General features: G+C 37.3%; 2 protein-coding genes across 2 annotated transcripts; both read left to right on the forward strand.

Annotated features, from left to right (window-relative positions):
* Positions 1 to 654: 654 nt before the first annotated feature.
* Positions 655 to 6,914, forward strand: LOC145703671 (uncharacterized). The gene is made up of 5 exons (XM_081781056.1): positions 655 to 814; positions 4,174 to 4,300; positions 4,601 to 4,711; positions 4,830 to 5,104; positions 6,398 to 6,914. Exons 1-5 carry the CDS (start codon positions 779 to 781, stop codon positions 6,617 to 6,619), a joined length of 771 nt encoding a protein of 256 aa, XP_081637182.1. The 5' UTR covers positions 655 to 778; the 3' UTR covers positions 6,620 to 6,914.
* A 1,449-nt stretch (positions 6,915 to 8,363) lies between these two features.
* On the forward strand, positions 8,364 to 11,560 carry LOC145703422 (uncharacterized). Its single transcript, XM_081780779.1, has 3 exons — positions 8,364 to 8,577; positions 10,273 to 11,304; positions 11,353 to 11,560. The coding sequence occupies exons 1-2, from the start codon at positions 8,397 to 8,399 to the stop codon at positions 10,491 to 10,493; spliced, it is 402 nt and encodes a 133-aa protein (XP_081636905.1). The 5' UTR covers positions 8,364 to 8,396; the 3' UTR covers positions 10,494 to 11,304; positions 11,353 to 11,560.
* Positions 11,561 to 12,975: the final 1,415 nt, after the last annotated feature.

The following is a 12,975-nucleotide window of genomic DNA, read 5'->3' on the forward strand; positions in this document are numbered from 1 at the left end:
TAACCGAAGCTTACGGTGCTGGATTTTGCCCCGCTTGTGGAACTTTTCAAAAGGGGGTGATTTGCCTTGGTTAGAGTGGCACCTGGAGGTATCCTTCTATCTTATCCCAACGTAATCAAGTGCTCGAGCTTGACTCCAAGGAATGAGCTCAAGAAGAATAACTATGCTCGATTAGGCTCTAGATAAGCGAGGTTACCCTGCGATAATGTACAAAATGACGACTGTGGCAAAACTCGGGCAGACAGTAATGAAAGCCTTTCTAACTCAATAGCTGTTCCTGGGATAGTTATTCACTGTCAAATTCAATGACAGTTTTGAGCGCGTTTCCATGATGAATTTCAAGAAAAGGCCGATAATAGGGAGACCCTTACGAAAGAAGTCCTCATCGATGTCATCATTTTATTGGCTTCGTAATTCTTCAATAGACTCGATTTGAAAAGCCCATATTCTTAAAAATTGGTTTCTTTCTGAATTTCAGTTTTAGTAAAGTCATCTTTTGAAACTCGAAAAAAGCCAAATATACAGATTCCTCGTTAGATGCGCGTTGCGCATATTTTTTCTCAATTTTGCGCTAAGCGCCGCGCGAGCGCCCTCGGAGGGTTCTAGATTTTCTCTTTCCGCTCTGCGCGTCCTTGGCTCTGATCGCGACTCTACCAAGAAAAAATTCAAACAAGTCGAAAACTATTGTATTTATTTTTTATTTATCCTTTCTATCAAAAAAGAGAGTTTCATTATCAAGGAAGACATAAAGAAGGAAAAAGAAAATTGAGAAAAGAAGATGATAAAGGAAAATTGGAAGCTAATAGCATTGACAGTAAGCAACTGATTTTATTTTTAACTCATGGCGATGATCTGACCAATTTTTTGGCAGAAGAAATTTTGGCCAGTTTTTCTTCGATCGAGGACATTTTCGGACATCTCCGGACATTTTTCAATTTTGGAAAAAAATCAAAAAATTTTTCTATTAAAAAATCGGCTTCTTTTTTCAGGTCTTCCTATTTTCTTCAAAATTGAGGCTCCCTATCCATTTTCTCCTAAAAATAAGGACGCAATGAGTCAAATTAGAATTGGAAAAGAATTCGCTGATCGAGCATATTAAAACACACAATCAAGATAAAGAAATAATGATGGTTATTAACAGAAAGCTTTCGTACGTAAAAGGAAGTCGTTAGCCGCCACAAAAATGGTAGCCAACGCATTGAGGTTAATTATAGCAAGTGGGCGTTCTATTGAGCTAAATCAATCTTTCGCAAAATTTGCTGCCTTCAGTTAGAAACCGCGCGATGATCTCATATGCAGATTCAGGTTCCAAGCTAATTTTGAGCCATTCTCGTTTTTTTCTGATTCAAAATGAACTTTATAATAATTGAAAAAAAAAGTGAGCAATAATTATTTGACAAGAATTTTTCCGGATTCTTAGCGAAATTGACCGAGCATTTTTAAATGAAATAGAGAGAGAGTCTTCTTGGAAGATTTGTAAGACCTCGATTGCCTACCATTGACCTTAGTGAGTTCTCGTTAGGAAAAGTGAGGGAGGTTCTTGATTTTCGATGTAAGGGATGTATGAGTTTTTCGGAAAAGGCAGGGCCTCTTGAATTTTCGAAATTTCTGACGGAGAGCGAATAATTACTGAAGGTTTTGAGTCAGCTTTATAATGAATTAAAACATTCATTTGTCAAAAGAAAAGTATGATTATGGTCTTTCAAATCTTCAAGAAAAGATGAAATATTTGATATTGAGAGAATTTTTCCGTAAAGTCAATAAAGATTTTGCGGCTTCAGCAGACGAAATTTAAGCGGCAGCTAGCGCGGCTTTTTCTTCTATAAATCTCGGAGAAGTAAGCGGCCTTTCAATGGAAAAATATTAGGAATAATAAAATTATAGAAAAAAAGTAAATTTTGCGAAAACGCTCCAAAAAAGATTATGCAGGAAGCGGTAGACAGCACCAAGTCAAGTAAAAAATGCATTTTCAATCGGTCAAGCGCTGTTTCCGGAGGTTATGGCTTTAGAATAACGCATTTTCTTTTCTCGACTCGAAATGATTCCAGACATTCCAAATTAAAAAAATGATGATCTTTCAGTCTTCGTTGGACCACTCCTCCAACGCCAAGTACTTCTGAGGAGAGCATTTTTTTCGTGCTTTCCGCAAGCGCATGTTTCCAACTAGCGATGGAGTAAACTATGCTCTTAGTCGCAGAAAAATGCGGTAAATTAAAAAAAACCTTTAGAAAGATAGAGTCGATTTCCTTTTTGCTTATTTCAAATATACGATCCAAAATTCCTTGATCAATTTTCTGAATGCACATTTTTTGAAGAAAAAAAAACAGATATAAAAATATTCCGCGATAATCAAAATTATCGGCCTCGGCTCAACAACCTGTCTTTAAAACCGTAGTCAGGGTCGAAAAGCTGCGGAGCGGCTTCGCCATGATTTTAAATTATATTTGAAATATGATACGTATCTCGAAGCCGCGTCGCGGCTACGCTGTTATAAAAGCCGCTCGCGGCTTTTCATGGAGAATCTATCAGACCCTGCCTCAGGTTTTCTTCACAGGTTGCCGAGCCCTCATTTTATATCTTACTTTGAAAATAATTATCTTCAATAATTGCTCTACTGGTAATATGTTGAAATCGCAATTTCTTTCGCGTTTTGTCAGCAGTGGTCCACGTTTTTGTTTCTATTAATTTTCCAATTGAGAGAAAGAGGATAACACGCTTGCGTTTTAATGTTAGAGCCTCTGTTCCCAAAACACAGCTCTCTACTTAGACTCTTTTTACAAATGAAAGCACTTTGCTATTTATGGAGAGCGGGATCTACTCAAGAATAAGGAGCTTTCCCCATTTTTATTCGAAAAAAAATATTTTTGGCTGCTTCTTTATCTTTTTTGAAAAAAATCATTTTTTATTATTAAATTTTTTTAATTAATTATTTTCAATTATTTAATTAAATAAAAATATTGAGAATCTAAGAAAATATTTTACGAATAAAATTTTATTTTATAACTTGAATAAAAAATATTTTCTTTTAAGGGGGTCGACGAGAATTTTTTCCGGTGTGATCGTAATTTTGCTTATACACATAGCCTGCATATAAATCTTATATTTTTGGAATCTACAGATCCTCCCGAATCTGTTGAGCCAAAAATCATTTGATAAAAATTAGATATAGGTGGTGAAATGAACAAAATTGTAAAAAAATTGACCATTTTTGGTGCATTTTTGCGAAAATGCCCCTACTTTGACGGGATTTTTGACCGATTTTTTCTGGTCAAAATTTTTTCTAGTTTCCGCCGGTTAATTTTTTCAACCCTTTTCTATTTGCAAGGAAAATTAGATTTTGCCTATCTAATCAGGTTTTCCCGCATTTTTGGTCACGGAAATCCCAATTCTCGTCGACCCCCTCCTTAAGTTTAATTTTAACGCAAATTTTTTATTAAAAGTAGTTCAAATTCACCTTTATTCAATATTTAACAGATCAAAATTCAACAAAACAGCTGTTGTTTTTTTGATAAATATTCAAGCCATTTTCTTGTTCCAAGAAAACCCGCTTAGGTCAAGGTCAAAAAGATTGCGCGATCAACCCTGGTCGAGCGACCGTTCTAAATTACGCTGGTGTTTTTCTGCAAACATCGATGATCGAATATCGGGCCAGGAACATGTGTAATTGCAAAAGCTAAAATTTACCCTTGCGTAAGGCAAAATTAGATGTTTTGGGTGGGGACACCAAATTGCGACGCAACGGCACTTTTGACTTTCAACATTGCCAAGAGTTCTTTCGTGGAAAGGATTTTTGCAAAAAATTTTAGTTCTCGCATTATCTTAATAATTATTTATCGAGAATCTGAGGACTTATCAACTTCTAGTGTATACTGACTGGTTTTGATTTTGCTTTCTGAATCTCAATCGAGTTGCTCGAAAAAAAGTATCTCTCCAGGGGCGTTTTCCTTTGCTTATGATTTTTTTATTTTCGTATCTAGAATCATTCCTCGATTTCGTTATTTTTTCCAAGTTGCTTTTTTTTTATAATTTTTTGTACGTCTTGATTGTCAAAAGAAGACAGCAAGGAATCATAAAACGTCACACATTGCGTGTGTAAAATCAAGTTTGAACTTTCATGCTTAGATTTGATTTAGAAAAATAGATCTAGATAAAATTTCAATCATTATTTTTCAGGTGCTGACATTTCTACAACTCAGTCGAAATTTATCAACGCTTAATGACGAGCTCAATCCTTCGCTCAAACTGCTCTCAATTGGTGGAATATCTTTGCTTGTCTTGAGTTTGCTGAGCTCTCTTTTTCAGGAAAGGTTCATGAAATCTTGCGACGTGATGTTTTTCTTGAGAAATTGCGTGTTTTCCGGGGCAGAAATATACGGGGTACAATTTGCGGTTTTGTATTATTTTCTTTGCGTTTTTATCCACGGTTTTCGACTTTTTTTAGCAATAATACGGTATTTTCGTTAAGAGAGTGATACCCTTAAGAAACTCACCCGTTCAAATGGTGACCCCAATAATAAGAGGGGTACTTTCTTTTGAGAAAAAAAATGTTGCTGAAGAAAGAGTAAAATAACGCGCCCTTGATTCTTGAGAACCTGATTGTAGCTGGTAACAACGATGTCAGCTAAATTCCAGCTTTCGCGTGAAAATTTCAAAATTGGCGCCTGCGTCTGGTTGTTTATAAATGTCTGCGCTGCGCTGTGGAGTTTTATACGTAAGTACAAAATTGCACACTTCTAAATTAAAATTGCGTAAATCTGAATCTTAGCCACCTCTTTTTTTTTCAAGAGAGAGGGAAATAACTTTTTTCATTATGTAACCATTTTGTCTAGACTCGATTTTTCTGACGATGCTTTCGCTAAGTTCGCCGACCGCAGCGGGCGAAATCCTCTTAGAAGAGAAAAGCGTCGAAACCAAAGCTGGCGGAGAGGAAGAGATTACAGCTATCGAAGAAGCTGTAACTCTAGAAACGGAAGAAGGCACTTCGAGAGCTCCATTCTTGATAAGCTGGATCCTGACGTTTGCCTTTGCGACTTTGACGGTGCTCATTGCGATGGAATTAATCAAGAAGACGAGAGAAGTGGATCAAATTTATAAAGAAACAAATGTAAGTTTGTCAACGGCATTTTATTTGAATCTTGATCATGATTATGATTCAGTAATAACATGAGAAATTATATTTACGACCTGTACGGATTAATTTCGAAGCCTCGAATGATCCGAATAGGAATATTATTTATAAGCGATAGTTATTTTGAAGCTTATGGTTCTTCATTTATTATAGAATTGCGATTGAAGCATTTTCTATTTTTCTCATTAACATCCACAAAACTCCATCATTTGGCAACAATCTGTAATCTTGGCTTCATATTTCTTCTCGCCGAGTTTCTTTCCGCATTTGATGCAATAATGATTCTTGTCCTAAAAATTGTATTATGAAACAGTTTTTCTTCAAATTAACCCAACCTTGTGCTTGTCACCCACGAAAACCAGAAGTCCAAAAGGTCCCAAAAAAGAAAAGAGACAGCAGAGTTTCCAAGTTCCTTTTCCAGCTTTGCTTTTTACAATGCTCAGCCCCTGGAAACACATTTACGCACGGTTCAACGAAAATTCCAAAGACGTGTTCTTACATTGAATCCACAACTTGAACACTTCCTTATTTCCCGAACATTTCCGAAAAGTGGAAGTGGTTCGCGCTCCTCCGTCATTTTTGAAAACTAAAGATGAAATTCAACAATAATTACGACCGTTTTACTGATTCTAGAGTTGCAATTCATCTTTTTTTTCTAAACTCAATTTTTCAAGGGGCATGTTATCCGCCATTAACTACGTAAGTTTGTGCTACTCTCCTAACCGACGACCTCTTACAACAGCTAGACTCGCGAGTACACCCTCAAGACAACAAGTGCTGAGCCCCGTGTAAAACATAATGAAAAAATTTTCCGAGAGATTTATTTTTCTTCTCGTCAAATGACGCCACTCTTTTGTCTCCCAGAAAAATGACGATAGAATGATAAAAAAATGCTCAGCAATTTCAACCAATAAAAAGTGACTCTAAAAATCGAGAAGCCGCTTGCGGCTTCGAGCAATAAATGAAATAGCCGCGCTTCGCGCGGCTTCATTTTTGTTAAGCTCGAAACCGCAAGCGGCTTCTCGATTTGTAGTGTTACTTTTTAGTGGCTGAAATGAAATATGTAAGATTAGGTGAAATTATTTGCTATCAGAGTGAAAAACAGAACGGTCCTTTCTTATTGTTTTGTCATGGGAAGTGTTTTATGCAAATTACGAGTCGGATGACGGTGCTGCATAAGTTGATATTTATCAAACATTCACAACAGGATACAGGCGTTGGCCCCTAAGACTCAACACGCGTGTCGATTTTTTACCTCATCTATTTCAGGCACGAGAATCGCCAGCTCAAAACCAGCCAGTTGGAGAAGGCAAGAAGGGAATCTCATCAGAATCAGCGGCGGCAAATGACGTGGGCTACTGGTCGGATTCGGCTCCAGGAACGTCCTCGAATACGTCCATCTCCGAAAAGGTCACGAACTCGCCGAATCAATTCGATCAATCCGATGCAAATTCGACGCGACAATACACGGAAATAGAAGGACAGGCTTAGAATACGAATTTCATCAAATTTCAAAGAGTCGAAAATAAATCCACCTTTTCGCCAGATCAAAAAAGAGGGGGGATAAGATTCTGAACTGTCTGAACTCTAAAATTGACGTTGAGTACCTCCGGGCGATGAATATCGCGTCTTTCGCCAAGTGCTGAAATGTCAAAGTGTCGAGCAGGCATTTTACCCGTGTACACATCAGCGATGACAGTTTTCAGCTAAACGCGTACTCACGTGCTTTTGACGGTGATTTTCTGACAATGAGGCTCACTAACTACAGTTTCTGCCTAAGATTTAAGTTCAAATACTTTTGAAGTAACTCTTTTAATCGTTTATCGACCTTTTATTTTGAAGAATCTTCAAAAAAATCGTCAAAAATCGTCAAAGAATCTTAAAAAATCGGCTTAAGGGAGGAGGGTCGACGAGAATTTTTTCAGGGGTGATCGTAATTTCGCTTATACACATAGTCAGGATATGAATCTTATATTTTTAGAATCTACAGATTCTCCCGAATCTGTTGAGCTTAAAATCATTTGATAAAAATTAGATTTAAGGGTACGGGTGTCGGCGAGGCTCTAACTAGGGCTCAATTCCTCGTGATACAGAAGTGGTGGAAAAAATTCGCCTACATAAGAGCAAAGATCCATCCTAGTTCTACATTTTGTCAAGAGGAAATTTGGATTTATAAACAATTTTTGTTTTAAAAATTGGCTTTAAGTCGTGATCTCGACCTAAAATGGTGAAAATGGGCCTAAAAGAGGCTTCAATTCCGAAGAAATGAGCCTGTAAACATACCTTTTTTATATTTTTATGTAAAAATTCAGACTCTTATCTTAATTTTGTCAAGAGATTTTTGAGATTGAATTACATTTCGTCTGGAATTTAATTTTTTGAAAAAAACCATCCTTGTTATTACACCGAAAATTAGCATTTTTTGAAACTGAGCGACACATTTTCGGCTCTAAAAATGTTTTAAGACAGATTCACGTAAAACCGAGAATATCATGATGATCCTCATTCTCTAAGCTTTCTAAAAAGCCCCGGATGAAAAAAATCTGAGCCGAAAATTTTTTTTCGGCAATTTTTTACGAGAGCATAACTCGTAAAATAACAATGATAGCAGCTGACAATTAATTATGACTCGAGCTTAAATTTTCTGTAGATTCTATAAAATACTTTGCTTTTATACACATTATATTATTACGGGCGATAGAAAGCCGACACCCGTACCCTTAAGGGTCGAAATGAACAAAATTGTAAAAAATTGACCATTTTTGGTGCATTTTCGCGAAAATGGCCCTACTTTGACGGGATTTTTGACCGATTTTTTCTGGCCAAAATTTTTTCTAGTTTTCTCCGCCTGATTTTTACAACCCTTTTCTATCTACCAGTGAACATAAAATATCATAAAACAACCAACAAATGAGCCAAAATTGATATTATAGTCTCAAAATCTAGCATTCGAGTCATATCTGCTAAAATCAAGCAATATTATCTCGGTTTTCTCATTGTTAATGACTCATTTTCGGCAATCTTTGCCAAGTTTCTGAATCTCAGTCGACCAATTCTGACAGAAAATTGCGTCTTCTGGTCGACGGTCTTGGACAGGCCCAACTGACAGTAGGAAAATATTTGAAAGTCAAGTGCGGTCTAAGCTCATTTTCCCCTCCCCACACGTTTTCCTAAAAACCGCCAAGCTCCGCTCCATTTCACTATGAGCGGCACTCGTCGCCTTCTTGAAATTCTAAGCCGAATCGAAGAGGACTCTTTCCGCATTCAAATGGATGCGCGGGGCGCGAAGGAAGACTTGATGAATCGCTGCTGCATCATGCCAGGTCAAAGTCAAGACATCAACAATAACAACAACGCCAAGTATCCAATGCCAAACAGAGTCGAGGAATTGAAAGGAAGAAACAAGCGACAGGGACGACTGCCTGGCCACGTGCCTGAGAAATACGAAGGTAAATTGGTTTATTTTCTCTATAATAGATCATTCTACTTTCTTTTTTGACGTTTGGAGGAACAGAAATAACAGTTAAATGCAAAAGTTTTCTTCAATATTTCTCGGATTCATCGTTTATCTTCAAATTATCCATAAAATCGGCCAAAAAGCGGGAGAAATCTTCAAAGTTTTATGCAGTTGCCAATTGGTAAGGCCTTTCGATTAAGATTACAATAGAATAACGAAGTCTTGCGACAGTGATCGGCTCAAGGGTAACAAAAGCGGTTCACAAGAACGGTGTAAGAATTTCGAAACAGGGTCTTACAGTCAGAGCTTGCAATTGGGACCTTTTTGCCGACAAGTTTTCGGTCTAAAAATCCCCAGAGTTCAAGTTATTCTTTATTCAAAAAAACCTAATCGCTACTTTCAGGGCATTCGCTGTTGACTCCCTTATTTTAAGCTTATATGATATAAGTTATATCTAAGACAAAACCGTAAAAACGCCTTTCGGTTTTATTATTGTTAAAACTTCCCGAAACCCTTTCGTTCCAAATCACCGACTCTTCTGCTCTTTATTGCTGATTTAGGAGCAAAATGCTTCATCCACGAGAATTCTTCTCCCACAACAACATGTAAAATTGCAAAAACGATTTTGAAAAATGACAAAACTCGCATTTTTTCGGAAATAATTGAGGTTTCGTCATTTTGAGCGCTTTTAAAAGCGCCGGATCAAAGTTGAAAGATGGATAATTAATCCGCCTCTAGCGCTCAATCTCTCTTGGGAGCAGGTCCTAAGAGCGATGATACGCAGAAATACAAAAACTGCTAATTCATCCTTTGTTCGTCGTCCAATACTGTACTGAATTATATATACCCAGTTGAAACAAGCTGGAAAGTGCCACGTTTTCGAGTAAATTAAATAAATGCCGAGCTGCGTAAGATTATCAGACGATACAGCTTTTACTCTCTGGGGACATTTTTAGCCCTATGAGTCACCCATTTTATTTCTGAGCTCTCCATGGCCCATTGGCCGCTTGACTCGAGGCGCGCTATCGAAAATTCCTGTTGCCAATCACAAGACCGAGTCAAGCTAGTTATGAATCATTCAACCGGGCTAAAAATGTCCCCAGGGAGTAGATTCAGACAGAAGCTTCTATTTTTGATGTCATTATTCGGTAACAAAATGAAGAATTTAAAATTTATGAAGATAGAAAATAAAACGATGAGCATTAATTATGAAAATCTTCGCGAACAGACCAGAAGTTGCCAAAAACGACTATTTTCGGGCATCTGCTTGGTCTAAAATTTGGCCGAAATTTCGGTCGTAATTGTCGTACTTCTCATCGATTCCTGACACCTTTCTGTTTGCCCAAACAAGACCAAAACTCAGCATAAACTTAAATTTCGAAGGGCTTTTTTCAATAATTTAGTCCTAATCTCCACCAGAAAAGACCCTCATAGGATTCTTGATGAGTTTTTACTCTTCTAAATGTATCTAAAGTCAACAATCTTGGGCCCCTCTTGCTCTTGGTTCTGTTATTCAAGTCTTTTTTATTCCGTTACTTCTCAAAAAGCAGCTTTTTGGAGGACAAAAATATATTTAACCGTCACGGGTCAAACAAAAAATAGCGCCCTGTTGGTCATTTTTTCCAAACTTAACTTTTGTTGAACTCTTTTAAAGAAAGAAAAAGAGTCTTTAACCGTTTACTTTCAGAATCACAGCAGTACGATTGGCGAAAAAGCCTTCCGCGAAATCCAACAGACAAACGTGTTGGTGGAGAGGAAAGCGGGCGGGCTCCTTACCCGGATCAATCGAAAGCCCAAAAGCTCAATCCCGGGCAACAATTGACCACTTTCGTAAACTCGGAAACGCTCTCTTCAAACGCACTTCAATCGCAATTGGATAAAATCAAGAGGCTTGAAGGACAAGGTTAAAAATCGTAGCCAAAGCAAATCAGACAGCGATTTCGGAAGGAAACCCTTAATTAAAACTTAAAATCAATCATGATCTTGAATTCAAAAATCTGTTTCCAACAAACAAAAAAACAAGAAAAACATCAAAACAAAAATAGCGATGACTGTTGAACATTTCCTTTCCAACTACAGTTGCAAAACTGGAATAAGGACCTACGCCGATGTTTATGTTTGAGAGTACGTAAGGCTCTTAGTCTTGAAAAAATATTTGGCAAAGGGGCGGCGGTTCACTTTAAACAAGCAGGATTGAAAATTCTTGTTGCGGTTCAAAGAAATTTTTTTTCAACCTGTGAAAACAATGAAAAATTTAAATTTAGGGGCAGGATCAGACAGACTTATTTGGCTACGAGTTAAACAGATTATCGACTAGAAATCTTATTGATTTTTTTGAACTTTTGAGTCAAAAGTTTTGACTCTAAAAATGGTCATTCAATTATTAATTGAAGAAAATAGGTTACTAATGTAAACGACCTTAGAATCATTTATTCATATTTCTGCACTAAAAATCCCCTTTTGAATACTTAAGTAAATCCTGCTTTGCCTTTTGTATTTAACCTTTGAAAGAAAAACTGAACAAGGCCCTCTCCGTACCGCAAAAAGTTATTTGTGACTCATCGGCAACCATCAGTTCCGGCAGCATCGCTTCTGAAGCGGTCGATCCATCCAATACTCCTTCCGAGCGGCCAGACTCTTCCAACGCAAGAATCTACATGGAAAATCATGATCTGAAGTTTCCAACTGGTCAGCTAAGCTCGGCTAGCTTCGCGTCAAGGTACTAAATTTATCGACTTTTGATGCCATCTTAATCGCTTTTTTCTAGCCGTAGAAGCACTTTGAACCACAAGAAAACTGTAAGATGGCGAAATTTCAAAGAAGAATTCGAGTTCTACGGAGATATAACAGTACAAAAACGAAACCGCCCAGAAGACAAAGAAGACGCTTGATTGTTTGAATGATTGAGAAATCTGCAAAATTTGATTCTAACTGTACAAAATACGCCCAGATATGTACATAAACGAATATTTTAATAGCTTGTTTTTGGTCTTTTATTATCAATCGTCTTTCAATCTGATGAGTTCTTTGACGCTCCTGATTTCGATTTAGCTGTAGAGCTTGAGAATTTTGTCACCGGTAAACTCAGCTCGGCAAATCGGACAAATTTTCTGAGTAAGAGACGTCAAGCAGTTATAGCAGGATTTGTGGCCACATGGGAAAATCGCAGCTTCAGGGTGATCGTCATCGTATTTTTCGAAGCAAACTTTACATTTCCTGTCCTCGGCCTCAGACTTGACTTCAGATTGCTGGTCATTTTCTTCAAACGACAGTTGATTTTTATCTTTTTGGACCACTAAAGTACCTAAATCATTGTTATCTTCTTTCATCACATAATTCGCAAGAAGTAGAGCTCGTTTCTGAACTTTTCTCCGGTATTTTTTCTTATCCTCAAGATCCTTTTGCGCAATCTTGAGCATTTCTTCAGCTTCAACAATCCTCACTTTAGCTCTTGCTAAGGAACTTCTAGCACTGTCCAGCTCAAATATTTTATGTTGCAAGCGAGAAGAGGAATTGTGTTCCTGCTTCTTTGATTCTTCGAAAATATTATTGACAATCATCATATGTTCGTATTTGTCTTGATAAAAATATATAATCAGATAGATGTCCCCTGAAAAGAAACTTCATACAATTTACTGCTAAGTTCTTCGAAGCATTTTCACAGCAAGATCCAACAAAAAACTCCTGATAAGAAAGTCGATCGGCTGTACAACTCTTGACAGGACATTTGAATTTTTGGTCTGTAGCAGAATATGATGGAGGATTTGCCCTCAAAGATTAATTGAAATGCCCTGGTGCGCAAAATGTGCAACACCGCATCCCTTTTGCATAACAGGTAGAATCTCTCGACCTTTTACTGAGTAAAAAATAAAAGTTTTGTTGAAATCCTGACCGTTTGCATAAAGAACATCGTCCAAACTCGCCCTCAACAGTTACAAATTCATCAGCTGGAAAAACAGCACAAAAATTATCATGCAAATGTCTCTTCATTTTTAAAAATGGTTGCCCTTGAATCAAGAAGCGAAAATTTTTGGAAGGGGCTGTTTGATTATGGTTACAGCCAAAACGCACAATTCCGTAAAAATGAACATTTCGAACGGCTTTTTTCTATCGGAGAATAAAATTTTATGGTCCTTTAATAAAAAAGCCGAAGAATAACTCATTAAATTTGCTGAAATCAAGGAAGAAACCTCAAATTAGGAGAAGAGTTTTTCTCATTCTGAACAGAAATTTCAGGCTGAGAAGAATCAAGGCATAAAGTCATTCCAAATTCGCAGACTCCCCCTAAGACGCCGTAAAAATCAGACTGTGACGCACTCACAGTGCATAAAATGCGCGTTATCACCCGCTTCAATCGCCGTGGGAGATCCCACCGCTGAGAAAAATCCGA

Source organism: Oikopleura dioica, chromosome PAR, assembly GCF_907165135.1.
Source record: "Oikopleura dioica chromosome PAR, OKI2018_I68_1.0, whole genome shotgun sequence".
NCBI lineage: Eukaryota > Metazoa > Chordata > Appendicularia > Copelata > Oikopleuridae > Oikopleura > Oikopleura dioica.